A 27,100-nucleotide genomic window follows, 5' to 3' on the forward strand; every position below is an offset into this window, starting at 1 on the left:
AGTATTCCATGTTAAGCAAGCATGAACAAGTGTGACTGTGATAGTTTGTTTTAAATCAGTAGATGATCCTTGCACCTGTTTCTGCTTTACCTCCTTTGTTGCTACAGTGTATTCGAAAGAAAAAATGTTTCACAAATATATCTGTTACATATGTTGCTCTTATTTTTGCACCTTCATTGTTAATGATACTGTTGACATTACGGCTTTCAAGTCTTGCCTTGTGAGTCAGCACAGGAAGGTGTGAGAGTGGATCAGTACCTGTTAGCTTCAGTTACTGCTGACTGACACATACAAGAAACAGAAGAAAACAGCTTACATGTGATGGGCTTCTGCTTGTATGAGATCACTTGTCCCAGCAGTGATTTAGTGATTGACCTCTGCTGTTTGTTATTAGGAAACCTACAGGTTCCTTAATATAACCTGATACAAATGGACTTGTAACCATTTGTTAATCAAACCACAACTAAATTGTTGATTAACTTTGTTAATTCTTCCTTTTGTAAAATTGATTGAATTGTTAATTCATTATATTCATTGTTTGTTTCTTTCTTACAAGGAGTGGAGGAAGTAGAAATGAAAAGCAGGACAACAGTTTTCAGTTTGTTAGAACTGCCTGATACTGTGGGAAAGACAGCTACATGAGCAGCTCCCAGACAGTACTTATCCCTGCAGAAAATTACTACATCAAAGGATTATATGAGGCTAGGTGAGAGATTCAGTCTACCTTGTCATGTATGACAGGGGAGGTAACCTATGCTTCAAGTTCCTGGCTTAGAAAATGAAGTCATGCGTTTATCCTATGATCCAGAATGAAACTCTAAACTTTCAGTGCCGTCTTGGCACCTTCTGAGAGGAAAAGGAAGCCATGAATGCCTCCCAGCTTCCCAAGGGTTATGTGTAACTTAACTCATGTGATTCAGTTGTTTTCAAATGCAAAGCAGCACTTCATTTGGACTTGTTGCTGAAAAATGAATTGATAAAAGACTAGACTTGGGTGACTAAGAGCCTCTCTACAATTCTCCTTATGTTATCACTGTTCTAGCAACTTCTCAGATCAAGAGAATTCATTAGTCTTACTACAATCTATTTGTAACGCTTGATATTTCAGCATTTGAGAAAGGGCAGAGTTGACAGAGTTCCAGCAGAACATTCCTTGTAATCTTGCTCCCTCTCTGTGATGTTGAGAGTTCAGAGACCAATATAGGATACAGCATGACCTCAGGATTCTGTTGTACCAAGAGAAGAGGCTTATTGCTTTCCCTTTCATAGACCTAGGTGACTTGTCACAATATAGTTGAAATCACTATCCTGAGTGTGGAAAAAATGACTTGGCAAATGCATTTGCTTTTAGCCTAGGGTTCCTGCTTGCATGCAAGCTTAAAAATCACCATGTGCTAGTATATTAGCTTCAGTGCAAAGCAGAAGTTGAGCTTTGCAGATGACTCAACCAAAGGTCCAGACCCATCACCACAGCTGTCACTAGACTGGTCTGACTTGAACTTGTCTTGGTGTGGTAACTGGCTGTGCATTTCAGCAGTTAAATCTACTTGTCTGTACCACAATTGCTACCATAGCAAAACAACTGCTAAGCCAGCATTGTGGCTGTGTCTCATGGTGGAAAAATAATGTCATGTACTCCATAATCCCACAGAAAATCCCTATTCCTGACACAGTATTGTGTCCTTACTATCTTCTCTGGAGTATGCTGTTATCTTCTATTTCCAGTCCCTGTGAGGTTTTTTTTTTTTCCTTTTATACCAAGTATAAATTACTTCAGGTGTGGCTACATGGAAGATCTCCTGCAAGGTCATCTAGGGAGTGGATTTATAGAATGTTAGCTTCCTTATGGTAGTAGTGTTCTGTATCTAGCAGTAAATTCAAGGTGTGCACCTTCATTTTTCTATGTGACTGCTACACTGTTTGACAGCTGAAGTCAGATTCTGGTCACAGAAGCATGCTTGCTATCTTGGTTAGTGGGGAGTGCCTACAGAGAAACAAATGAACCATTTAAGTAGGGATGCTTTCATGTTAATGGTTCTCCCACTTTACAGAGAAGATAACTGGAGAGTGCTTCTTAAGTTAATATTTTTCCTAATGGAAAAGCTTGTTGCCACAGGAAATACGTCTGCAGTCTAATTAGAAGTAACTTGTGGAGAGCAAAGCTTAATTTACGTAGGCAAAGAGGAATAATGCTAACTTTCTGTGATTAGTATAGGCAATGACAGAGAGCTCGGGAGAACTTGCTCTTGCTGAAGCATCGAAGGGGCAGTCTGTCATTTTGATTTCCTCTGGCTTCTCCAGTCATACTGAAGTGGGTAATGAGTTTCCCACTGAAGCACTTATACTATCAGCTCGTGCAGCAGAGCTCTCAAAAAGCCTCTCTGCTAAGGGGCAGCCAGCTGGCTTAGAGCACATGTCCTGTTTCTGATGGCCAAGGGAGCTGTGTTGGGGTTTCCCTATGTCTAAAGGCCTAAAGGGATTCAGCCTTCTCTTAGATGATGATAGAACTTCGTACTAGACCAACAGGAGGCTATTGCAAGTTGAGCCTGTAGGGAACAGGGCTACTTTTGTGAACTGGCTATTGTATAGGGATTTATACTTTTCTCTGAGATAATTAATGTTGTTGGATGGTATTTTACAAGCATAAAGTTACAAGTGCTTGTGTTCCGGTAGGTGGTGGTCAAGTTCAGAGTCAGATTTTGACCTTGCTTCAAAGAGTAAAAGTAATAGCAGCTGAATTGGTCTGAAACCTACAGCAAAATTAGAATCAACTTCAACAGAATGGAAGTTGCTAATCTAATGGGTAAAACATGGGAAATTTATCAGAAACGAAACTAGAATGTGTGTAGTTTGGCTTATAAAATAGTATTAGATTGTGTTCATCCACCCCCTGTATATGTGCAAAGAGAAGTGAGTTCTAGAGATGTTTAAATGTCTTTGAGTTACGTTTATAAAGTGTGCTGTGAATTAATCTTCTTTCAGTGAAAAATGTATCTCCAAGAATAGGAGTTTCCTTTCTGTTTCATTTTAGGATGAAGGTTTGCTCCAAAGAGCGCTCCAGTCTAAATGCAGAGGAATGCAAGGCATTCTCTAAACACTGTTTGTCCTCTGTTGCCGTGTAGTGTAAGAGCTGCTGGGTGTCCCTTTGGCTGGGCACAGCTCAAGCACACAGAGACATATCCTCTCTGCAGGAGGCCAGAAGGTTCAGACCTATCACAGGTGGAGCTCTGGCTGTCCCAGCCATCCTGCAGGCGTGTTGCTGGCAGTTGAAACTGCCCCACACTTGATCTTTGTGTGGAGACTGCTGAATTCATTACGTATTGCAGAATATTTAGAATGTAAATGTGTTCTTTGTCAGCAAATGCTATAAACAGGACTGTGTATAGGAAACCACAACATTCAGCCCACTCAATTGCTTCGTTTAAGCAATCACAACTTATTCAGGCTGTTGAAAGTAGCTGTTACATCTGTATTTTTCTACGTGTGTGAGGTTTCTTTGGTTAGCTGCTTCAGTAGCAAAGGCAGATCAGCAACTTGGTATGTGGCTTCCCATGTGGATGCCATGCCGTGGGTTTGTGATGTTGCTAGAGTTGGTGGCTGGTGTCTGTGGGATGCAGATCAGGCCCATCGGTTAATGGAAACAGAATAAATGTGTCTTGTAGCAGACCCTTCAGTAATGATAAGGTGGGGGAGAAGGGCAGGGAAATCCTTTTTAAACAAAAGCCTTCAAGGTGAAAAAGTCTGTCTCATCAAATTGCACTTACTTGTTCCTGGTGCTGCAGTACTACTGGAGACAGGATCTGCTGTGGGGTGTACACAAAAGACATGGATGTAGTCAGTTGATTGTGTCTTAGTTAACCAGTGCCTAAGACTTCCAGAAGTTTCATGCTTCTTTTTTTTCCTCCTTTGTGGGGCAGAAGTGTGTTGCTATGTCAGCACAGGTGAAGAGATGTTTCAGAGCAGTACCTGTCTTGTTGTAATAGTTAGAGGATCAAGTTATGTCCTGGTTGTCTGAAAATATGACTTTAAAAAATATATATATCATATTTTAAGACTGATACTTTTAAGTTAATGTTTTTGTACAGACAGACTGCTTGTAAAATTTATTTTCAGGTTGCTAATAAGATATCTTGAAGTCAAGGCATGTTTGTACAGAGACCTTGTAGGATGACTGTAAGGGGCTTGGCTGCTGTGCTTTATCTTGCTCTCTCAAATGGCACAGATGATAACCCATGAGAAATGGAGGTAAAATGTGAGATGAACAATTTCTCTCTACTTCCATGTGTGAACGTTGCCCTGTTGTATGATGTACGTAACAACATGATCATTCTGATCCAAAACACTCAAGTTACTTGAGCTCTTTTTTTAATCCATCTTTCAGATTGCAAAGAAGACCCGAACTGCAACTTCAGGCCCAGTGATCACCAAGCTCATCTTTGCAAAACCAATCAATAGCAAAGCTGTTACAGGGCAGACCACTCAAGTGTCACCGGTCATTGCAGGTTGTACTTACTCTATTTATTTTGCTTTACAGTTTGGCTTTTTATAAGACTATTCAAAGAGATGATGGTGGTAGAAATTTTTTTTGTATTGATTTTTATTATAGATTTCTGAAGCAACTGGGGAAAAAAAATCAGCAAAGATTTTGGTAGGTAGAAGCAGATATGGGCAGTGGTTGATTCCCTTATGCTTTGTTTATTTACGTGGCTGTAGATTTGGATTATTTTGGTTTTTCTGCAAAATGTTTTTATTTGGTGGATTTTTGGGTAAAAGAGAGAAGTGCCTCAGCCTGAAAAAAGGTAATTTGATAAACAAAGTCTTTATGGATAACTTAAATTAAAGAGAAAGAAGGGAGGCAAATGCTTTTGTATTTCTGTAATCTGCTTGTGGTAGGCTTAAATGTGATACTTGCAAGAAACATTTCTGAGAATGAAATGAAGCTGTTGTTTCTGTTGAATTGCTCAACTACTTAAGAAATAAGTATTTCTGAAGAGTCTATAAGAAGGTAGTTAAGGTTAAGAAGAGATGGTTTGCCTCTTTGGAAAACAAATCTGGTCCTTTTTTGCCTTATTAAAAAAAAAAAAAAAAAAAAAAAAAAAAAAAAAAGCTCAACCAACAACGCAGTGTTTTCATTCATAGAATGGTCTGGGTTGAAAAGGAGCTCAATGATCATTTAGTTTCAACCCCCCTGCCATATGCAGGGCTGCCAACCACCGGACCAGGCTGCCTCATCCAGCCTGGCCTTGAATACCTCCAGGGATGGGGCATCCACGACTTCCCTGGGCAACCTGTTCCATTGTGTCACCACCCTCTGAGTGAAAGGCTTTCTCCTAATCTCTAACCTAAACCTCCCCTGTCTCAGTTTAAAACCATTCCCCCTTGTCCTATCACTGTCCACCCTCGTAAACAGGTGTTTCCCCTCCTCTTTAAACACTCCCTTCAAGGACTTGTTCACTTTGGCAGTGGGACTGATGTGTCCCTTGATAAAATGCGCACAAATTATCACAAAAGGAGAAATGTAAAAAGCTGGAGTTGTTTTTGGATGTCTGAAGGATTTTTTCAGCTGTCCAGGCTGACAGACTCAAGTAAGCCTAAAATCTCTTCCATGTATTTAAATGAATGCATTAAGTCTTCATAGAGCTGTGACTTGAGCTGGTTGTAAAAAGAAAGCAACTGTCTCCTGTGTTCATAATTTCCACTGTTACAGTATTTGGCACATATTTGAATTATAATCCTTTCCTTGTGCTGTCAGATTGGCCTGTGCCCAGTTTTATGTTGCCAGTGAAACTGGATGTCCCAGTTCCCATTAATTCCTCTTCCTCAGACAGTTCCCCAGCAAACACACAGACCTATAAAAAGATTGCTTTGCTGTGTTTATACACATCTGACTTAAGCTATTTGTGTGTTTAAAAAATAAACTCAGAGGGGGGGAGGAAAGCTGCTTTGAGAAGCATTACATTTGTATCTAGCATTACATTTTCACCTGGCATTACATGAAAACTGACAAGCAGTGAGGAACTAAGGAACCACAGCAGAAACCTTTTTTACAAGTGTGTTGTTTCATTAGGTTCCTAAATCTTGCTGCCTCCAGAGTGAAAGTAAGCATGCAGATCACAAGGTATCTACACATTATGCATTACAAAAGAAATAAATTTCTGCCTTTGAAATGAATATGTTGGAGAATACACAATACTTTTCCCTGAGCTTGCAGGAGGCATCACTGGCAGATGAAGATGCTTTTTTTAAGTGAGAGGGAAAGTCTTTCTAAATACTTTCCTTTCCTCTTTCCACCCCAACCACCAGTAGTACAGTTTGCCAGGTCAGAGAGGCTGGTATTTGGAGAAGGTATTGAATGCTAATTTGCTTATGTGTTTTTCTTGGTCTGATAGGTATTTTTAATCGCTTGCAGCTGAGGTGGAAGTTCTTATACTGACAATTCTTTCAAATAAAGCAGCCAGATTCAGTTTTGGAAGCTGATACTAAGGGCAGAAGAGGAAGTGCAATGAGAAGGGATAAAGCTGTTACAAGGGACAGAGAAAGGGGGAACAACTTAGAAGTACTGAATGTTGAGGAGGGTTCCGTTTTTCAGGTTGCTTGTGCAGCCAAAGTAACAGCACACTTGGTTGCTAAACAAAAGTGAAGCTGCCTTAGAGAATACAGATATCAGGGCAGCTTTCTGTGAGGATGGTGGTGTTTTGTTTTAGTGGTGCTTGAGTTAATAATCATGTCACCAGATGGTTTTGTATCAGAAAGTTACACTGTTTCTTGTTTGATTTTGATATATAGTGCAGCAGAGTCGATGAGAGAGAAGCTATGGCAGAAATACATCTGAGTCGAAGGGCAGCAGAGGAAAGCTCAGAGGTCAAGCACTCTTTGGAAATCATTTTAAAAGCATTAAAAAAGAAAAAAACAACTCTGCTCTTGGAGTTTCGTAATGTTGCTGAGGCTGAGTTTGTTATTTGGAGCTTTTGATGTTTAAGCTTCTTTGCTGTCGTAAAAGCAGATTGTATGTGGAGTTACACCTCCACCCTTATTTTCACAAGAGTGTCATCTATTCTGTAGGCAGTGAAAAAGCCAAACACCAACACAAACTGAAGGAAAAAGGTCACAGTTGAATGTGGAGAGACACCAAGCACCACTTTCATGGTCATATGGAGAGTTTCTGCTGTCAGAGCTGTAAAAAGAAGCACCCACCCCGCTCCCTCCTTCCCAGTTCACATTTTATTGCACATTGGCAGCAGCCTGGGGTCTTCTTAACAAGCTGCCAGCTGTTGGGGTATTTGTGTGCAGGGCAGGAGTCTGAAGGGCTTTGTGCCTGGGGATGCTGTGCTGGCTCTAAGGGTTCAACAACTGAACATTACAGAAAGATGGATATAACTTTCAGCTTTTTAAAGCCTAAATAAACCATCTTTTTATTTGTAGTAATGCAGATTACTTTCTAGTTGAATCTAACTCGAAAGAATTCTACTGTCCTTTCTGCTAGGTAATGTACCTTCAGGTGAGGATCAGCTACAGGCTAACCAGAGAAGGCGTTTGCTTTACAAGTTGTAAATGGTGATAGTTCAGCTGACCATCCCTTTCTTGATTACAGGCAGGGTTGTTTCACAATCTACTCCAGGAACACCACCAAAGACAATAACAATCTCTGAGAGTGGAGTTATTGGATCATCTTTGAGTACAACAACACAACAGACACCGAGTAAGATAGCTATCTCGCCACTCAAATCTCCTAACAAGGTAAGAACCTTATTCTAGCTGCAGCCTTCTCGTCTCTGCTGCAAAGGAAGCTCTGTGTTTGCATCTTTGCTGCAAGCTGTCTGTGATCTGCCACTCCAGAGTCTCCATTGTGAGTCACTATGCTCTGCTCTGCTATAGTGGCCTAAGCTGGATTTTTCAGCTAGCTCCTTTAATGTGATTTCAATGCACATTACTGCATTAATTTCCCATTCCTGTCACTTTTTGCCATTTCCGAAGCATCCATTCTCCTGTTTCATTCAGCTGTTCTCCTCTAGCCAAGTGCTGAAATAGTACGTTTCTTTTATCAACTTCTGAAAAATTCACCAGGCTCTTCAAGAGGAGATCTCAGTTACTTTATAGGTTAACATTTACCAGCCATTGCCTGGTGTTCCATAGGTAAATTAGTCTTCACTAATGTTGACTGATGTAGATGAGATTGGCAACGATTCTTGACAGACTGGGAAATTGGTATAGGCAGACAATTGATAGAAAGGTAACTTGTGCATCATCAGCTGTGTTGCAGATGAGCATTGCAGTGATGCTTGGATCTTAGACCTGATAAAATTCCCTTGAGAAGAAGAATATTGCTGGAGAAAGGATGAGTCTTAGAGTGGGAACCAAGATATATAACACATGCAAGCTAAGTACAATGTATGAAAACCTATGTGAGAGTTAAGATTTTGTTAGTTTGGATGTGCATTAGCAATGGAATGTTACACAAATGGAGCAAAGGGCTTTTGTTTCAGAATTATTACTGGGCAAAACAATGTAGGGAAGCTGTAAAGTCTTATTCTAAGAACTATCAGAAGAGTGAGAGTAAAAAGTCTGTTATCTCCTGAGTTTACTGTAGGCAAATAATTTTTAGTATCTTTTTAAAAAAATGTTTCAAAACCTGTGGATCTTTCTGAAAACTTAAAGCAGGAAATGTAAAAGAGGAGGTAGAAAACAGTGGAAGATGTCCTGGTTCTATCAGTGAAACTGCAACAGAAGGGCTGATAGTATATAGAATAGTCAAATGACACACTGCAGAAAACTGGGTCTTACCAGTATCTGGAAACTTATAAAATAATTTCCTCAGTATTTTCCATTTGGTATGAATTAACAGCATAAAGTGAGATTATTTTTTTTTCATTTCCATCTTTTAAAATCCCCATTGATCATGTAGCCATCATGGTGCCGATTATAAAGCTGTTATTCCAAAATCCATCCTGACGATGCTATGGCTTCAGTGTGCAGAGTTTCCAACCAAAACGGGGCAGTGCTGACTTCCTGCAGGGACCTTTCTGTGCTGTGATCGCACGGTCAGGTTGCACAGTGTGAGTTGTGATTAGATTACAACTCTTTTGTTCACAAGAAGATCTTAATGTACTGTGGGAGAACTGTACCTCTCATAATTAGAGGTACATATATATAGAGAGGGTTTGCATACTGCACAGAGGTTTAAACTGCTTCTTTGTTTTGCCAAGCAGCTAACAGTGGTGTCAGTGGCCTCCCAGCCTCCCAACTCCCCCCAGAAGACGGTGGGCGTCCCACTGAATGTAGCGTTAGGACAGCAGATCCTCACAGTGCAGCAGTCAGCACCCTCCTCCCCTGGGAAGGCCATAGTCAACCACACAACCACGCAGGTACAGACTGACTTTTGTTTAATTTTTAGCATGTCTGCATCTCATAACACATGGGAAGACTAGGGTGCTGATCTGCAGGATGGCAGTGGGCATTCCCAAGGTGTTTTTGTAAAGGCTTTTGTTCAAGTTGGCAGAGGAACAGGTGGTCCTCCCGTGGAGGTACAGGCTGGCTATGGCTGACAGCCAAGGGTGTACACATAGGAAATAATGGGTGTCCAATCTGGAAAAGCTTCACTTGGAGCTAACTCTTGTCTCTGTATATTATATTTCTCATGTCATCTTAAAGACATGCTGTGATAGAAGGCAGAAGTCTTGGAGTAATTGATTCTTTTCCAACAATGAACTGCTGCTTTCTGGGTGTTTGTTTGTTGCAAGCCTCACTTCATATTTTGGTATGGGTCTGAGTAAGCAAAACTCTGTGCTCTGAGACCTGCAGAATTATGAATCAGTTATTTTATTACTAGAAAAATACCGAGATTCTCCCTATTAATTTTTGTAAGTTAACTTGCATTAATAAAAGAAGACAGAACTGAGCTGTTTCACAAACTACAGTTTGTTTTTTTTTTATCCCCCTTTGTCATCTTAGGGGAATCTTTTTCCATCTTAATGTCTGTATTCCTGTTATGATAAACACAAAGGACAGTGTGCAAGTGTAAATGAGAAAGGTGGCTATTGCAGGGAGTCTTAACAGTTGTGTGCACTGCAAAAGACCCAAAGCTCCAGCAGGTGTTGGTAGTCTTAGTATTGTTTATGTTAATAGAAATGGTGATATGGGGATGTAAACACCAGCATGATTTGATATTTCAAAGTAAAACTGGCAAGATTGTTTTAAAAAGTTGTTAAAACTTAAAATCACTCTTGTGCAAGCAACCAATCTGAGTGACCAGTCTGAGATTCCTATGTAGTGTGCATATTGAGATGTGATCTAAAGCTGTCTGAAACGTAAGGATTTCTCCTGGCTTCATAGGGCTCAAGGACATGCCCTTTGAAGAGCCATCACTTAAATATTATTTTCCCAGTTGTTCTTGGATGACAGTCAGCGATTTATGTGCTAGATGAAACTTTGCCTGTGAGTGCTGTTGAAATTTCAGTACTTTTAAATATCTATGCATCCTCCACCACCACCATCCCCCTTCTAAAAAAACAACTTCTCTAAAAGACTGCACTTGTATCTCTAGTGAAGTATGTGTAAAATGAGATTTTATTCCTGTAGCTATCAACAGCTAGGAAAAGGTTCTAAAGGTTCTAAAAATGTCATATTGTTGTATCAGTCAAATTTACCACAAAGATTTAATACAGTTGACAGTGACATATTAATATCAATTTTAGTAGATATGGAGAAAAAATAGTTGAACTCCAATAAATAGTTGAAGTGACTGAGAACAAGAAAGCAGAAGAGATTAACCCATGTTTGAGTTCACCAGAAAGAGGCTGTTACCAATCTCATACAGTTATCGAGGTGTACAAATATAATGAACATGACTGTCATCATTTTGTAGTTTGAGAGAAACTGGGAGGATGGAGTCTTGTGAATTCTAGATGTACTGCTATCCCAGCTGTGAGGCAGTGCAAGTGTGCTGAAAATCCAATTCTTTCTCCTTCTTGCTTTTATTATTTAGTAAATTGTTTTGCTGCTCTTCATTGTTCTTGCCTTTTTCATTTTGCAGCCTAACTGCCTTCTCATCTCTTCAGTAATCAATATATGGACTCAGTTCCATTTCTACTTTGGCTGCACAATGATTTGTGTGTATTCATCACAATCTGTCCAGCAGGACATATCTGTACACACAGAGGTAAATCATAGTGCAGTCTAGCATGAACAGTTCTGCAAGGAGTTCTCACTATGTTGTTTTATTTATTAGTTGGTATATTTTTTGATTCCTGCCTGATTTTTTGAATACCAAGTCCTCTTAGCTGATGTCTGATTTGGCATACACTGTATCTTGAGAAATAAACTGATTTGCCATTTTTAGGCAAATGTTACTTTACTCATGAGTTTACTGTAAATAATTGTAAATGGAGCTGAGCTTGCTTTGCTCCAGACTTGGAGTGGCATTTAATCTGTTCTTCTTACTCCAGAAATCAGAATAATCAGGGATAAGTGATTTGGTTCTCATGGATGCTAATGGATTGAAGAGTTCCTCGCTAACAAATTGAGGAATAAATATGGTGGTGTTCTTTCACTCTTAGTAAAAGTAACCTTATGCTCTCTTGGTTTAATAGGCTGTGAAATCAGCAGTACAGGCCATTACTGTAGGAGGAGTGGGTACATCTCAATTCAAGACAATTATTCCCTTGGCAACTGCTCCGAATGTTCAGCAGATTCAGGTACCTGGAAGCAAGTTCCATTATGTCAGACTTGTTACCGCCACAACAGCCAGTAGTTCAACCCAGTCGGCCAGTCAGAATCCCAGTACGAATACACAGCCTCTCCAGCAGGGTAAGTGCTGGTGCTAATGTGTTACCTGAAGTTTTTCTTCATTTTCCTAGTTTGCCTTTTGAGGGTTAAAATAGTCACTTAATAGAAATGTTTCCAAACTACCAGATGTACCGGTACCTTTTGTGGTAGCCCAGGTTTGTATGTGGAAAGGGTCCCTCTGTAACAAGTTGATCTGTTGGGCATGAACACCTGGAGCTATTTAAGTTGCTTTTGCTTGTATTACACCAATTTTGTGGATGACTTGTGGCAAGTCCCAGGTTTTCATGTTAAAAATGTGAAGCCATGGCAGTCCATACGTATCTTGGCAAAATGCTGCAGTGTTAAAATCCTTCAGTATAAAATGTGTTGGAAGTGCCAAATTTCTCTACTGGTTTCCGTCCATGCTTTTTGAAGCTGCTATGGAATGAAGATGTCAAAACAAGCTGAGGTTTTGTAGTTTCTTCTTGGCAGCAGGAAAGAGAGTCCAGAGGATCTCAGCATCTAAGCTGTTTTTTAAACCATTGCTATGAAATATGCATGTATGCTTCTGTAAATAACTGTTTACATAGTATCTAACACTTCCGTCTGAAAAGTACCTATGAGATTGGTCAGTACTGCAAGTATGCAGAGATTAAGTATCCCTACATTCTGTATGCATGAAAGTCTTGAGGTTTCAACTGTGGACTGAGTGAATAATGTGTGTTGATCTGATGTTGTCTTGTTACCAGCAAAGCCAGTGGTGGTGAATGCAACCCCGGTGCGGATGTCTGTTCCCATAGTGCCAGCACAGACTGTGAAACAGGTAAGCTCAGCATAAGTACATGTTACTGACTTGTTTCAGGTGAAAGGAAAAGTCCAATTCCAGAACAGCCATGAAATGTTCTATTAATACAAATATATTCTGGAGGAATATTCTTTTTTCATGAAGTCTTACTTTGTTTCTAGGTGGTGCCCAAACCCATCAACCCAACTTCCCAGATAGTTACAACAAGTCAACCCCAACAAAGACTAATTATGCCAGCCACTCCACTGCCACAGATACAGCCCAACCTCACTAACCTGCCCCCAGGCACTGTACTGGCACCAGCACCTGGCACGGGAAATGTTGGCTATGCAGTCCTTCCAGCTCAGTATGTTACACAGGTATGGTCTTAATCCAGAGATAAATAACAAAGCAGTGCTGTTATGGGACATACTGCTGTCCTTCTGAAAGTTCTTGCTCCTCAACAAGGGGTTAGTCATATTCTTTCTCACAATCTAGTCAGTGCTGATAATTGAAAAGGAGAATAAATAAAACCTGCTGCTCAAGGCTGATTAACCAGTCTGTTCTACCAGCCTGTGGCATCCCTGGTACCAGCCTTAATCTTTGGTTCCATTTTGGTTTTGTTAAAGCTATAGTTTGTCCTAAAAAAAGCAGTACTTGTGTCCTTCCTGTCCACTTCTCTTAAAGTAAATGATACCAACTTCTGCAAATCTCAAAGTCTGTGTTTACAAACATATTATTTTCAGAACAGTATCTGGAAAGCTATTTATAAGAGCATCTACAAATGCTATTAAGCATGCTTCAATTTCTTTCATGTTACCTTGTGCAATATATGTTACCTTTGTGTTTTGTTAGCTACAGCAATCATCATACGTATCTATAGCAAGCAACACTGGCTTCACTGGGACATCCAGTATCCAGTCCCAAGCACGGCTACCATTCAATGGGTGAGTATTTTACAAAGAGGGCTGGTGAGGGGAGGGGGGAGGGAAAAGACAACAACAAAACCACTGCATATAGTCTGCTGAACTTGCTGCTGATTTCAGCACTGTTGGCATGGTGTTTTGGCTTTTTTTTTCTTCTGAATTTTGTGTGGTTTCTAAAGAAATAAAGCATACTGTGTTGATGTTACCACCTCTGACTAGAAAGAGATGCATCTAACAAATGGGTGAGCCAGTCTCTTAATCAAAGCATTTCCAGCCCCCAGCTCATGTAGCAGAAAATTGACCTGAAGGTTCCCCTGGTGCTTGTTCCTCATCCTGCATCAGTTCCTGGGAACTACAGGCTGTTTCTTGACATTGCTAGAAAGAAGTGCTTAGCAAAACAGGAGCATCAAGTTTAGCATGCACAAAAATCTAACTGAGCAGCAAAATGCAACTGAAACCTGAAAAGAATCCTAGCAGTAGGCTTAGGGTTCTTTTCAGTCTTGTATTTTTCTTCTGAAAATGATGAAAACAACAGCTGACATGGATTATTTTCACTGTGCTGAGCCAGCTGACTTAGTTGCTGTTGTTTTTGTGTTATTGTTTGCTGGAAGCTGTGTACACCAAGGTGCTTTTTGATGCTGCAACCAAAACTGTGATGCAAACTAATCCCTAATCCAGCTGCAGCTATTCAGATGATTGGGTTTGATTTAATCTCCAGAAATGTGCAGAAATTGCTGGATAGGGATTGAAAGAATCTCATCAAAAGAGATTAATGACACAAAATCCTAGTTTTTAAGAGCAGTTAAAGCTTACATTTGATATGAAATTCATCTTTAAACCCAAGGCAATATTTTGGCTTGCTTATCCATTGTTTCTGGATTTACTCTATCTTTATTTTGTTCCAGCTTGTGCAAAGGTAAAGATGTGATCCTGTTCTATGAACCGTTTTTGGACCTAGTCCTCTTATGCATAGGGATGTTCTAAGGAAGCTTTCTCTGCACATTGCAGTTAAGGTGCATCCTCTAGCTTTAAACCTCATTTCTACTAGAGACATGCAGACAAATTTACAGTGAATAAGCAGCTCTTTCTGAAATGGAAAAACACTATGTATAATGGTCACTTACTGTCAGTCAGAAACCTAACAGAAAGGGAACATGAAGGTTTGTTGGAGTTTGTAGTACAAGCCACTTACTTGAATTTAAATTAGGAAGAAACTGATCAAACTGTGTATAAATAGATGCTTTCTTTTTTTCTTTCTCTTTTTTCACCTATAGAATAATTCCTTCTGAATCTGCAAATCGGCCCCGGAAGCCTTGCAATTGTACAAAGTCTTTATGTTTGAAATTGTAAGTACTTCTGGTTATTTTTAATCCTTATTTTTGACACCGTATTTATCCCAAGAATCAAAATGTTTTTGTCTGTAAGAAATGTTACATCTATCTTGTAGCGTAGTTATTGTTGACGCTGATGGGGATGTTGCCATGCATGTGCCATTGTGCAGCTTATGTGAGCTGTATAGACCCTACCATATCATAAACTTCTAACCTTGCACCTTTGTGCATGATTGAGCCAGTTCTGCTCAGCAGTTGGAGTTGCATTTTTGCTATCGGTGACGTTACATCCAACAGCATCATCAGTGGATGTCTACTGTACTTCAGCAAATCCTGTGAATAATGGTACACAGTGTGAAGTTCTACAGCAAAATTGGGCTGTTTGGTTTGCTTTTTTTTTTTCTGTTTTGTTATGTATCAGGAAGGGGAAACTGTTTGTTTTAAACACTCAAATAGACAAGTGATTCTTAAGCAGTCTAAGACTTGGTCATCCTCTTGGTTGTTTTTTTTACTGTTCTATTTAGTGTTTGTAACGAGTTGACATAAAACATCTTAAGTTGTTTTGTTGTTTTTAACCTAAGCAGAGTCAGTATGCGGATTTCTGTACAATATCAGGAGGAAATATTAATCTGTGCTTCCATGAGAGCTAGACAAAGAAGAAAAAAATCAGTGGTGTGTTTCTCAAAGGAAAATGATCCAATGGTTTCTGACCCTCCTTTAAGAAATGTTTAATTATTGCATTTTGGGTTTGTTTCCATGTAACAGACCCCACACTGTGTGTTGGGGTGTCCCCTGTACTTCCTAGTCTCAAAATTGTCTGCTTCACAGGTAGCAAGGTAAACAGGAAGAGGTTTAGCTGTTCTGTTGTTTACTCTTCAATTTGTTTTACAACATATCCACTTGTTGCCTTCATGGTGCCAAAATAAACCTGCACTGGGAGATTTAGTCCTGGGAGTGAGACTTGTACCACTTGTTCATATGGGGCTTGGTACAAGATGTCCAAGACCTTTATTGGTGTGTTTGTGTCATCACACTAGAAATGTCTGGTGCTGCCATTCGTACTACAACAAGGTAATGTCATGCTTGCTAATGCTTTCTCTATCTTCTGTTTCAGGTATTGTGATTGCTTTGCAAATGGTGAATTCTGCAATAACTGCAACTGTACAAATTGTTATAACAACCTGGACCATGAAAATGATAGACAAAAAGCAATAAAGGTGAGAAGTCTTTTTTTCTTACTTTTGAGGTTGTTGAAGTGAACAGCATGTTCCATTCATATAAAATTTAGCATGTTTCTGAGTGGAATTGTGATGGGAAAACTGGCTGTGTAGCTTGCCTCCAAAGATAGCTGGGATAAAAGTAGCTTGTGCCTTCTGAAGTCTGATGGGTGTTTGGGTCTGCATTGACAGGCTTGCCTTGACAGAAACCCTGAAGCCTTCAAGCCCAAAATAGGGAAAGGAAAGGAGGGAGAGTCAGATCGGCGACACAGCAAAGGGTGTAACTGTAAGCGCTCGGGATGCCTCAAAAACTACTGTGAGTGTTATGAGGTAAGAAGCATTATGTCATCCTAAAGGCTTCAGCTTTTTCCATTCGGTGCTGCAACTTCACTGTTGGGCTTTGTCCCTTCCTCGTGCTGAAACTCTGCCATAATAGTTTTGGTCTATTTTTCCTGCTGATGGTTTACATCTAGAAAGCTGTATGCATTGCAGAGTTGTTCACTTCTGTCCTGAGCTTCAGTTAAAAACATGTGGCAACTCTGAACTCAGGCTTGGATTTGTCCTTTACTAAAGAGCAGTCTTTTCTAAAGGACTCCACAAATCCTACAGAAAGAAACATACAGCACCATGTCCCTAGGTGCTCTATTAGTTATTACAGTATTACACAGACACTCATCATGTCTGTTGAAGCCAAAGGGAAAAGCTTAATCAGACTGCTGATGCAACACAGTCTGTAGATGTGGAGATGGTAGCAGCCTGATCTCTCTAATAGTTTTAACTGCTCAATTCTATTGAAAACAGCAGATTGGGAAAGAAGGACATGAGTGGGAAACTGTTGATTTGCAGCAGATCCAAGCATAAATTCTGGAAAGGCATCTCACTTCAGTAAGAGAATTTGAAGAGAAGACAGGGTTTCTTTTAGTGGCTAATTAATAAGACACTAAGACAAAATGACATTTCTTCCATGGTTTGTCATAAAGAATGTCTTAAGTTGTGATGGGTTTCTCATCTTCTCTTTGTTTCTTTCAGGCAAAAATCATGTGTTCCTCCATATGCAAATGTGTTGGCTGTAAAAATTTTGAAGAAAGCCCAGAGCGAAAGACATTGATGCACTTAGCAGATGCTGCAGAAGTTAGGGTCCAGCAGCAGACAGCAGCGAAGACAAAGTTATCTTCCCAGATCTCAGATCTTCTAACAAGGCCAACTCCAGCACTCAGCAGCGGTGGAGGGAAGTAAGTTAACGCAGTCCTCCATTTTGCTTGACTCTAATGTACTTTTTTGGATGCGTGTGGCATGTATGTTCCTGTCATCTTTGAATGTTATCTGCATAAGCTGTGGGACCAGGAGTACACAGGTGACTGGAGTCTCTTGTCTTCTGTGAAATCTAGTGTGTGCGAAGCGTAGCCGTATTCAGACATGTAACTAAGCATTGGTTTTTTGTGGTTAGTGTACGCTGCTAGAAAACAAGAAATGCCCATCCCTTTACTGAGTGTGAATAAACTTCAGGCTGCCCATTTAGTAAAAGCTGGATAATTTTTCTGTTTACCTGGGCATTTCAAAATCTGTTTTGCAATGTACCTCGATGACAGCGAACACAAAGCAGAAATTGCCTGCCTGTGTATTTGACTGAGGCTGTGGCTTATTTGTTGCCTGTTGGAGTGAGTGGATGTTCTGCTTTGTTTTTTTCAGGCTGCCCTTCACGTTTGTAACCAAGGAGGTAGCTGATGCAACCTGTGAATGCCTTCTGGCTCAGGCAGAGCAAGCTGAGAAGATGGGCAAGTCGAAAGCAGCTGCGGAGCGCATGATCCTGGAGGAGTTTGGACGCTGTTTGATGAGAGTTATTAACTCTGCAGGGAAGTCCAAAAGTGACCCTTGTGCCATGAACTGCTGACGCGTGCACATGAGCCACAGTGAAGCAAACTGAACAGAACACTTAAGGCACAGGGACACTTTGATTTGGAATAGAGGATTTAGTAACACTTGCTAATTTGGTGCTTGTTTTAATTGACTTGCAGAAGATTAAACAAGAAAATATTTTATAACGAGATTTAGAGCCTTTTAAGTCTTAGCTAAATTCTCTTCTACATAAGATGACTCCTAAAAGACATTTTTTCTTCCTGATGTACAGCTTTTAACTTGGGTTTCTTAAAAGAAAAAAAAAGAGTAGGTGTTTTCTTCCCTTTCCCCAAAAATAACTGCCTGAAGGGCATATATAAATTATTATAATATATTATTTACCGTACATAGAGTTGTGTTGCTTTGTGCAGGAAAACATGTGATAACAAGAGAAATATTTTGGCAACAGGCCCACAGTGAAGAGCATCTGTGTATCGAAGTCACTTCTGAAAGAAAACGTGTAAAAATCAGCATCTAAATGGAAGGTAGTACCTACACTCAGGACCTGACTCAGCATAATCCTTTAGTGATCAGAACAGTGTGAAATACACAGGCGAGTGTGCAGTGGATGCTTGCAGGTTTATTGTCAACAAGTGTTTGGGAGCCTCTCTAGAGAGGGCCCTAAGGAATTCTGAGGTACTGGAATAAATGGAAATTTTTATATATAATCATGGATGAGGGTTCAATGTTTGTTTTTGTTTGTTCATTTGTTTTAACAGAACTCAGAGGCTAAGATAGTGGTCTGCTCTTAACAGTGAGGAAGAACAGCCATGCTGCAATGCTACTCTGTCTGCCTATGCAGCAGGAAGATGCTGTTGCTTGGGTGAAGCTTGGTGTTCAGAGCTCTGCAGCACCTCAGTCCTGCTCTGCAGGTAGTGCTGTGCAGGTTTTTGTGTTTTCTAGGATTAAGCTGTTTCCATAGGAAGGTGTTTGAGCCTGAGAAGCTGAGAGTCAGTGGAGACAGGAGCGCTACAGTTGTCTTAATGAGGACTCAGGACAATCTGAATCTGAACTGCAAATGCAGGTGGAGATGTTGCATTCAGCCTGGTTGGGAGTCTTCGTGGTGCTAATTTTTGCAATTGTGGTGGTTTATTTGGCTTTAAAGGGTTTTGTGTTTGGGTTTGTTGGGTTTTATTGAGGGATGTTTAGAATGATGGAGAGCACAATGATCAGCGAGGATGCTGCAGAATCAAGATTGCTGCTAAAACAGATGTATGGATCCTTTGGCTCAAAATAAAGAAGGAAAGGGAGAAAAGTGTACCAACAAAACACACATCAACGTAGAGCTGTATGTAGAATGGGGCAGGAGAATTTTCCAGCATTTGTTACAGGCAGTCTCAGATCACTTTTTTGGTAGTGGAACATATTTGCAAAATCGGTCTCTTAGGTTACTTACTAATGTGAATGTCAATAACCATGTTTAATCGCAGGCATTTTTAATAACTCTTTCTGTTCCCTGAACGATGTAGCTAGGTTTTTCCAAAAAGGATTTTGTACTCTTCATGTAAATCTGTAAACACGGAGATGCAGCAGAGCTCTTCCTCCACGTTTTCTAGCAGAGCCAAGCTGGGAAAGTAGCAGCAGAGCCAAATGCCGGCATGTGCGTGTGATGGCAAAAAGATGGAAGGAGGCTTCTGCTCCCAGCCTTCACTCTGTGCTCCTGTGTGCTGAGCTTAAGGCCCTTTCTCTTCCACGCTTTCCTGGTGTACCCCCTAGAATGGCTTGCGGACACAAAGGACTTAGAAGGTGCCCAGCAGGTCACTGTTGGAGACCAGGTCTGGATGCTGGTCACTATCAGAAAGGCTCTGTCTAGTAGTTACGTCTCCCTGAGCGTAAACCGCAAGTATATTAATGCAAATCTCTGAAAAGGGAATCCATCCATCTCTTCTGTAAGTAAACGTCTGTTTTGTTTCTTTCCGTAATTAAGACTTGAGTTTATTAAGTCAGTACAATAACTTCTTACATGTACAAGGGCTGCTCTGAAAGTAATGCCTCCTATTTTATTACACTACCCCACAGCAGCAGATGCAGATGGTGGTGGTGTGGCAGGAGAGGTTGAACCTTCCTGCCAACAGTCTGACAGAAGGGTGCCTGACATGCAGGTACACATGAGGCAAAGGTGCGTCACTGAATTCCTCCATGCAGAAAAAGTGGCACCCACTGACATTCACCAACCCTTGCTGAATGTTGATGGAGACCAAGCAGGGGGATGTGAGTACAGTGAGGCGGTGGTTGTGCATTTTAACAGTAGCAACAGTGGGTGGTTCACATTTTTACAAGCATTGCATACGGGCTCTCATTCACTGCTGGTGAAAATGTGTAGTGGGTGACTGAAAAAGTGTTTAAGCTGAGAATTTGCTCTATCAAACAGTGTCATTGTGCTCTTTGTTGTAGTTTATGTGGAAATAAATAAGAGGCATTACTTTCAGAGCAACCTACATAGTGCAGATACTCAGTTTACTTCTAGTGACCTAATGTAGTATGTCAGTAAGATTTGTATAAATGTAAATTAGTGTAAGTGAATAAAGTAATAACTACTTGCATTATTTTTCAAACAGATTGCAATATGCCTTCTTTTGTTTAGACTCCGATCCATGTTAATTTTGTATATATTATGTGTCTTTCTCTAAATTGCACCTTTTGTGATGTGTATTTATATACAGTGTGCAGAAACTTGTGAAATTTAGATGACAGTTGTAATTATGTATGATGGCATTGCTTGAGAATATTTTGCTTCTAAAGACTTTGGAGGTGCAATCAAAAGCTCTTAGTTTTTCAACTTCGTTTTGAGCAAGCTTTCTCCAATATTAAGCTGGGGTTCTTCTCTTCCCTGTTCACCGGTGTAATACGTACGAATTGGGTTTTGTACTTCCTTAGCCATTTGCATCAAACTGCTGGACGAGATTGACAAACTCGTGCTGTCATGTGAAAATAATCGGGAACGGGACAAAGGTTCATTTTGTAGCTCTGTTTACATCTGAAAGTAGAAAAACTAAATTTATATTTACGAGACCTATTCAAAGAATACACTTTTCTATATTGTAAAAAATAAAAGTCGGATAAATCACAAAGAAAATAAACATTTATACTATTCTGTAAATGTTTAGTACTGCCTTGGCTTTCGAATATACCATTGAATCCTACCAGGGATTTAACCATTGGTTATTAGTGTACGTTTGCACCTTGCCATGCATGGCATGTGACTATCACAGAATCACAGAACTGTAGGGGTTGGAAGGGACCTCTAGAGATCATCGAGTCCAACCCCCATGCATGCTGACAATGCTGCTGATGTTCTGACTCTTGGCACTGTGAGGTGGTATCAGGCCACAGGAGCAGCCCTGGAGATGTGGCAGCAGCTCCAGTAAGCGTAGATTGTCAGCATCTGCAGGAGGGGTGAAAACAGAGGATGAAAGTAAACACAATTTCATGTGATAATGCATTAACTTGAAAATATATGTGATGGCAAGGATGCAGTAGGAGACTGAGAAGAAATTATTATATCCAAGTGATGTGGGTGAGTTTGTAAGGATCCCAGAAGTGCAGAGTGCTAGCACAAGTGCTTCAGAGATGGTGAACATCTGCATAGGGAGATGTTGCTGAGAGGCTATGAACAGGCACAGTAGGGAAAATGTCCTGGCAATAACCACAGCATTACAATACTGAGCAGTTCCTGGGGTGTGAGAACAGCCAAAAGCATTTCTGGTGGGCAACAGCTAGCCTTATATTTTTGGAAATGAATGTTTAACTGGTACAGGACTCCTATAGGAACTGTCAAGCTTTCTTTGAATATCAGATGGCTTTCTTAGCTTTGCAAACTGCAACTTGTTTTTCTTTCTTTGTTTTCTAATAACGTACTTCTGGCTCAAGCCTAATTCTGCTGAACCCTGGGAAGCTTCAGCAGTGTTTTGAAACCTCTTTCATCAATACTGAAGTGATGTGCAGAAGGACAGATGAACTGTGCTGGTCACGGGTACCACTGGAGGTAAGAGCCTCTTGCACATCTTTTGTCTACGAGCATCCCCTTGGGGAGGAGGCTCATTCTGCATCAAGCAAGACTAGACTCGCTCTGATGTAAACAGGAAGTGGTAGCAGGCATCTATCCAGCCAAAAAATGTGCAGCAAGGAAGCACCAGCTCCCTTATGACTCATCTTGTGGCTGGAGGTTGAGGCGGTCAGTGCAAATGTTGTAGCTCACTGTGCTGCAGTGACTGAGGGGAACTCGAGGGGCCATGTATGGTACCTGATATGCGCTCCTTGCTGCATCATGCATGTACATGGATGCGTGGTGCTCCTGCACAAGTGATGAAGTAGTGCTGCCCTTGTGCCTTGAATAACAGTGTTTGCTTCATGTCCATTACCTCAATTGCAAGACACGTGGGTTTAGCTCTGCAGTTGCTGTAGTCCCTTCTTCACCAATTTCTAGACTTAAACAGCTTGCATGCTTGGCTCATTGCATCTATGTACAACTCAAGTCCCATATTGTTTCCATATGATTTATTTCCATTTTTAAGCATTTTCCCTTTTAAGTCTCTTAGTTCCAGCTTATTTTATCACAGGCCTAATAGTAAAATCAAGTTAGCAGCACACCGATCCCCTGCACTCTGCAACTATAGATGTATCCCCTCTCGTAGCAAGAGCACTCACAGCACTTTGCTAGCCATCATCAGGAGCAGACACCACGCTGTCCCTTGCCACCTCCCCCAGGCATTTTAAGCAACTGCTCCCTATCCTGATTGGCTCTGAGTTGCATGAAATACTTGGCTGCTTCACACGGTTGCTAGATGGACTTCCTTGCTTTGCTTGCTCAGACTGGGGTCAGACCATTCACAGTGTCCCAAGTCATCACCAGTTTTTGCCTGGCAAATCATGGGAAGACACCATGTGGTTTGCTGGCACCTCTTGCATGGATCTGGCCATAACAGACTCAGTGGAGGACAGCAATAAATATTCATGACCTTGCGTGGGTTTGGCTTGACCAACAGCTACCCGGCTGTGATAGGAGCAAATGCTTTCCTTTCACTCTCTTTAATGTGTGCCTGCCACAGTAGTAACTTAAGTTCAGTTTTTGGGCTTGGTTTGTTCTGATATTTAAATAACATTCTGCTATTCTCTTCACTAAGATTGTGTAATGATTGTCAATGTGCAATCCTCCCTCAAATAAATGCTCAGAAAGGGTGGGGAAGAGGTGATTTTGTCCCAGAAGCTCATGGAAAATGTTCTGTTCTAGAGACAAATACTGTAGCTTGGAGTTCTTGTTGTCATCTCCTAATTGTCCATGCCTGCTCAGGACTCGTTCAGAAATGTGTGCTACACGGTGCACACTTGCTGAGGGCAGGCTTAGTCCGTGTAACTTCTTGATGTAGAGCACCGCTCCACACCTTAGTCTGCTCCCGTCTGACTCAAAGAGGGATGCAACACAAGCCTCACATCGCAAGCTGGAGGCTAATTGCTCAGCAACTAAGCCTGCAGCAAAGGTGATGCTCTGCTTGTGCAGCGATAGGTCTGTAAGTGCATTGCTCAGGGGAGAGTCACACAAAAGAAGGCCAGCACGACAAGGGAGCTCTGCTGCCGGCATACTCCCACGAGCTGGGTTATACTGAGAACAAATGCTGCCAAGGGTAAGGTCTGTCCTGTGAGGCAGGGACGGGTCCAAGCTGCTGATACTTGCTGTGCTGTGCGGAGTGTCTGGCACCAGGCTGCAGCCAGCCAGTACTTTGCGGTAGGCAGCCTGAAACATGGCACAGGTGGGGCTCCCGCTGCCAGCACTGCAGGCTTGCCGGAGGGACCAGAGAAACCGCTCCAGCGGGTCAAGGCTGAAGGCGGAGGTCAGGAGGCGGTGGGAAGGAGCACCCTCTTGAAGCACAGGGTTGCTGTAAAGCCATTTGAGGCTCTCAGCATTCAGCAAGAAACTCAGAAAACCCAGTCTGCGTTTGCTCTTAACAATGTATCTCCCTGTAGAGTCTGTTAAGGAAACAAAGAAGCTCTTGGCCTCCTGGAAGAGAGGGCTGATTTTGTTGTAATTTGCAGCTAGCAGGGGGCCCTTCAGTGCACTGCCATACGGGCCTCTGCCATGAAATACATCGCACAGACGGCTCATTGTACGCAGAAACTTGACAGTACCACCGCAGTTCTGGAATGAGGCCAGGCCCAGCTTCTGGAGGTGCTCCAGTGCATCAGCAACACCCTCACTGAACAATGGGGCGGCAAGGTTGACCTTCAGCTCGTAAGTCTCTTCACTCACTGGATGCCCTGACCTGGGCCTTAACAGCTTTTCCTCCTGTAAAGTTGCTAGCTCCACCACATGATGCCAATGCACAGTGTCACCAAGCCACTGTATCTTCTGGAAGTACTGCAGCGTGTTCCTAATCAACTGGAGAGCATAACAAACATCAAAGAAGAAAGCGATGCAGTGAGCAGAGCTGGGCGGGTGGTGGAAAGCGCAGCGGATCCTTTTGGGGTTGAACCTGACCCCCAGAGCTCTTGCGGTCTCAGCCCCGTACGCAGTGGCACCCGACGTCACGGCCAGCACTGTGACACCGATGTTGTTGAGCTTACTGATGGCCTGACGGAGCAGCTGAGCCAGCAAGGAACCAGTCACGCTGCTCACAAAGAAGTAGCCGAGGGGAGCCCTCCAAGGGCTTGAGATACCGGCTGCCATGATAACGACCACTTCTGAGGCCAGCGGAGCTTCATCAGCATCAAGGCTGCCTGCTCCCAAGTCAATAAAGCCGGTCAGACGCTGGGTCTGCCGGTCCCACTCCTGGCACTTCTGCAGAGACATTTCCCGTACCATCAGGGCACAGTGGCAGTAGGCCTGTTCCCCTCTCTCCACCTTTTCTTGAAGCTGGAGGAACATATCATTGCAGAAGCCTGGAGCGGCAGCATTGTTAGACAGCCAGCTGCGGGGGGGGAAAGAGCATGTCGTTAGGGAACGTGCTTCGGAGAAAACTGAAGCAACAGCCACCACATTATAACAACTGTCAGGCATGCAAGTGGAGATTAGGACAACAGAAAAAGGAAACTGAGCAGAGTACAAAGGAGCACTGCAGTGGCCCAGCAAAGCCAGGCTCCTCTCCACAAAGTTTTTATCCTGCAACCCTTAATCTGGTTGAGAAGATCTTGGAGCTTAATCCTACTCTGCTCAGTCCATCATGTCCCCTGGCCTCCATTAAGGCAGGGTCTGTGGAGATGCCAGGGACTTTCTTCAACTTTTATGCTGTGCACTGTTACTTCACTCCTTGCTAATGCCTCTGGCAGCACTACAGGTTATGGATTCTCAGCCCACGCTCTCAGTCGAGTTATGCAACTCGGTTGTATGTTTTGGAAGCGTCTGATTCTAATTTATGGGAGACACTTCCAAATACTCAGCTACTCAATCCTCGTGCGGCAAGGTAAGAAAACACACGCCCCCAGCCTGTCTGCTTGGTGCACTCCTTCCCTTCCTCGAGTTTTCTTCATGTCTCTTCCTTCTTCCAAAAACTACTTCCCAGTTTTTTATGTTAAAGGTTTTTGCTCCCTGTGGACACAGCCCTGTCCAACTCTCTCTGGGCTGTTGGTGCAGTTCAGCAGGTGCTCGCTTAGCTCTTGTTTCTATTTAAGGGCCATTACTCACAGTTCTCTTCCTGCCTATAAGTGGCAAATTCCTCCCTTCTCTCATGTCTACGCTCTGACTTCTAAGAGCACGGACTGAAGACTATTTCTGCGTCTGTGTGTCTAAGTGGGGTCACAGGACCTCAGCCTCTCTGTGCTCCTTTTTTGCTGCTGCATCACATACATCCCTCGCAGCACCTGAGGTCCTTAAATTAAGCCAGTCACACGGATACAGGTGGGAGAATGCTTTGGAGCTCAGCATGTCCCCTGCAATTGCTCACGCAGGGGGTGTGCTGCAAACACATGCAGAAGGGCTGGGGGTAGACTTGCTTGGTCAGGCTGGCAGGATGCGGCAAGGGGAAGACCTTCCTCAGCTGCTCGTAGGCGGCGCGGTGGCGGAGGTGCAGCAGGCAGGCGAACCGTCTCATGGCAGGGCAGTACTCGGCGGGCCGCCTCCAGTGCTGTGCGGCGCGGGGCAGATCTGCTCACAAACACAACACCGAGAGATCGGGCAGCAAAGAGGTGGTTGGGGGGGGTGGGGGGAGGCGGGGCCGGGCCCTACCTGGAAACAACGCCCGCAGCACCCGCAGCGCGGCCCGCGGCAACCCGTGCCGCGCCGCCAGCTCAGGGACGGGCCCGCGGAGGCGGCGGGTGGCGGCGGAGGGCGATGCCGGGCCGGCCCCGCTGCGGCTGTACGTGTGGTCCTGGCTCCGCGGCGCGCAACGCAGCGGCACCTTCCGCGGGTGGCCGCGGGGCGGCTCCTAGGGCGGAACGGCGGCCGTTAGGCGCGGCTGGAGGTCGGAGCGGCAACGGGAGCCGATACGACCCCCCGTCCGTCACGTACCGGCTGGGGGAAGCGGGACGGCACGGCTCCACGCCGCAGCTTGCGCCGCAGCCCGTAGCGCTCGAAGTCGGCCTCGGAGAAGTGCCGCGAGCACAGGATGGCGCCGGGACCGGGCAGCCACAAACGGCGGCTGCGGGGGTCCACGCGGTTCACGGCGCGGATCCACTGGAGGCGCTGTGCGGCGTCCACAGGGAACCTGCGGTATGGAGGAAAGGGCTGGGTAGGGCGGAATGGGGTCGATAGGGCTGGGTAGGGCCGAAAGGGGTCGGTAGGGCGGAATGGGGTAGGGCTGTGTAAGGCGCCGTGCCGCCCGCTGCGCGGTCACTGACTGGTGGAAGGAGATGCCCCGCTCCCGGCTCCGCCCGTTGTCGCGCGCGCTGCATCCCAGCGCCGAGCAGCTCCGCGTCATGGCGTCCTCACCGCGCGCCGCCGCCCCGCGCTCATTGGCCGTCTCTTCCCGCCCGCCCTCCTGTTCTGCGTCTCTATTGGCTTTCCGGCTTGTCCCCCGGAAGTAGAATTAGAGCGGCTGCCCCGCACTTCCGCCTCGGTATGACGTACGCGCAATAGGGAGACGCCTATCGGACCAATCACCGGCGCCTGCAGGGACGGAAGCAGCCAATGGTGAGCAGCGATCCTCGCGACCAATAGCAGCGCCGCTCCCCGCTCCTTTATAAGGCACGACGAGGGGCGGGAGTCCTTCTTCCCGCCGCGCGGCGGTGCGTGCAGGTTGTCTCGCTGCAGCCCGGCCA

At 43.3% G+C, this 27,100-nt stretch overlaps 2 protein-coding genes across 5 annotated transcripts in view; one reads left to right on the top strand and one right to left on the bottom strand.

Moving 5' to 3' along the window:
• The window catches only part of LIN54 (lin-54 DREAM MuvB core complex component), a 38,065-nt gene extending 17,051 nt beyond the window's left edge, over positions 1-21,014 (top strand). Inside the window, exons 3-14 of one of the 4 annotated variants that reach the window (XM_015861562.3) lie at positions 4,382-4,502; positions 7,592-7,737; positions 9,207-9,362; positions 11,586-11,802; positions 12,510-12,583; positions 12,727-12,924; positions 13,400-13,491; positions 14,745-14,816; positions 15,916-16,018; positions 16,211-16,348; positions 17,048-17,250; positions 17,708-21,014. In XM_015861562.3, coding sequence (XP_015717048.2) covers positions 4,382-4,502; positions 7,592-7,737; positions 9,207-9,362; positions 11,586-11,802; positions 12,510-12,583; positions 12,727-12,924; positions 13,400-13,491; positions 14,745-14,816; positions 15,916-16,018; positions 16,211-16,348; positions 17,048-17,250; positions 17,708-17,909 — 1,722 coding nt within the window. In that variant the 3' untranslated portion in view covers positions 17,910-21,014. Of the gene's footprint in view, positions 1-4,381; positions 4,503-7,591; positions 7,738-8,355; positions 8,389-9,206; positions 9,363-11,585; positions 11,803-12,509; positions 12,584-12,726; positions 12,925-13,399; positions 13,492-14,744; positions 14,817-15,915; positions 16,019-16,210; positions 16,349-17,047; positions 17,251-17,707 lie in introns of those variants that run through there. The other 3 variants (XM_015861563.3, XM_015861564.3, XM_085546762.1) reach the window with 3 other exon arrangements.
• A 1,382-nt stretch (positions 21,015-22,396) lies between these two features.
• THAP9 (THAP domain containing 9) lies at positions 22,397-26,787 on the bottom strand. The gene is made up of 5 exons (XM_015861561.3): positions 26,681-26,787; positions 26,352-26,547; positions 26,070-26,268; positions 25,838-25,988; positions 22,397-24,816 (listed from the first exon to the last, which is right to left on the bottom strand). The coding sequence occupies exons 1-5, from the start codon at positions 26,758-26,760 to the stop codon at positions 22,866-22,868; spliced, it is 2,577 nt and encodes an 858-aa protein (XP_015717047.2). The 5' UTR covers positions 26,761-26,787; the 3' UTR covers positions 22,397-22,865.
• Positions 26,788-27,100: the final 313 nt, after the last annotated feature.

This window comes from Coturnix japonica, chromosome 4, assembly GCF_054131305.1.
Source record: "Coturnix japonica strain WE chromosome 4, WE-NBRP24, whole genome shotgun sequence".
NCBI classification, from domain to species: domain Eukaryota; kingdom Metazoa; phylum Chordata; class Aves; order Galliformes; family Phasianidae; genus Coturnix; species Coturnix japonica.

What these genes read in the sequence shown, in the direction of transcription:
- THAP9 (XM_015861561.3), bottom strand. Translation starts at nt 26,760, where the DNA reads ATGACGCGGAGCTGCTCGGCGCTGGGATGCAGCGCGCGCGACAACGGG. An exon ending in CGGGGCATCTCCTTCCACCA is followed by an intron (nt 26,548 to 26,680) that starts GTCAGTGACCGC and finishes TCCATACCGCAG; the next exon opens with GTTCCCTGTGGACGCCGCAC. An exon ending in GCTGCGGGCGTTGTTTCCAG is followed by an intron (nt 25,989 to 26,069) that starts GTAGGGCCCGGC and finishes GTTTGTGAGCAG; the next exon opens with ATCTGCCCCGCGCCGCACAG.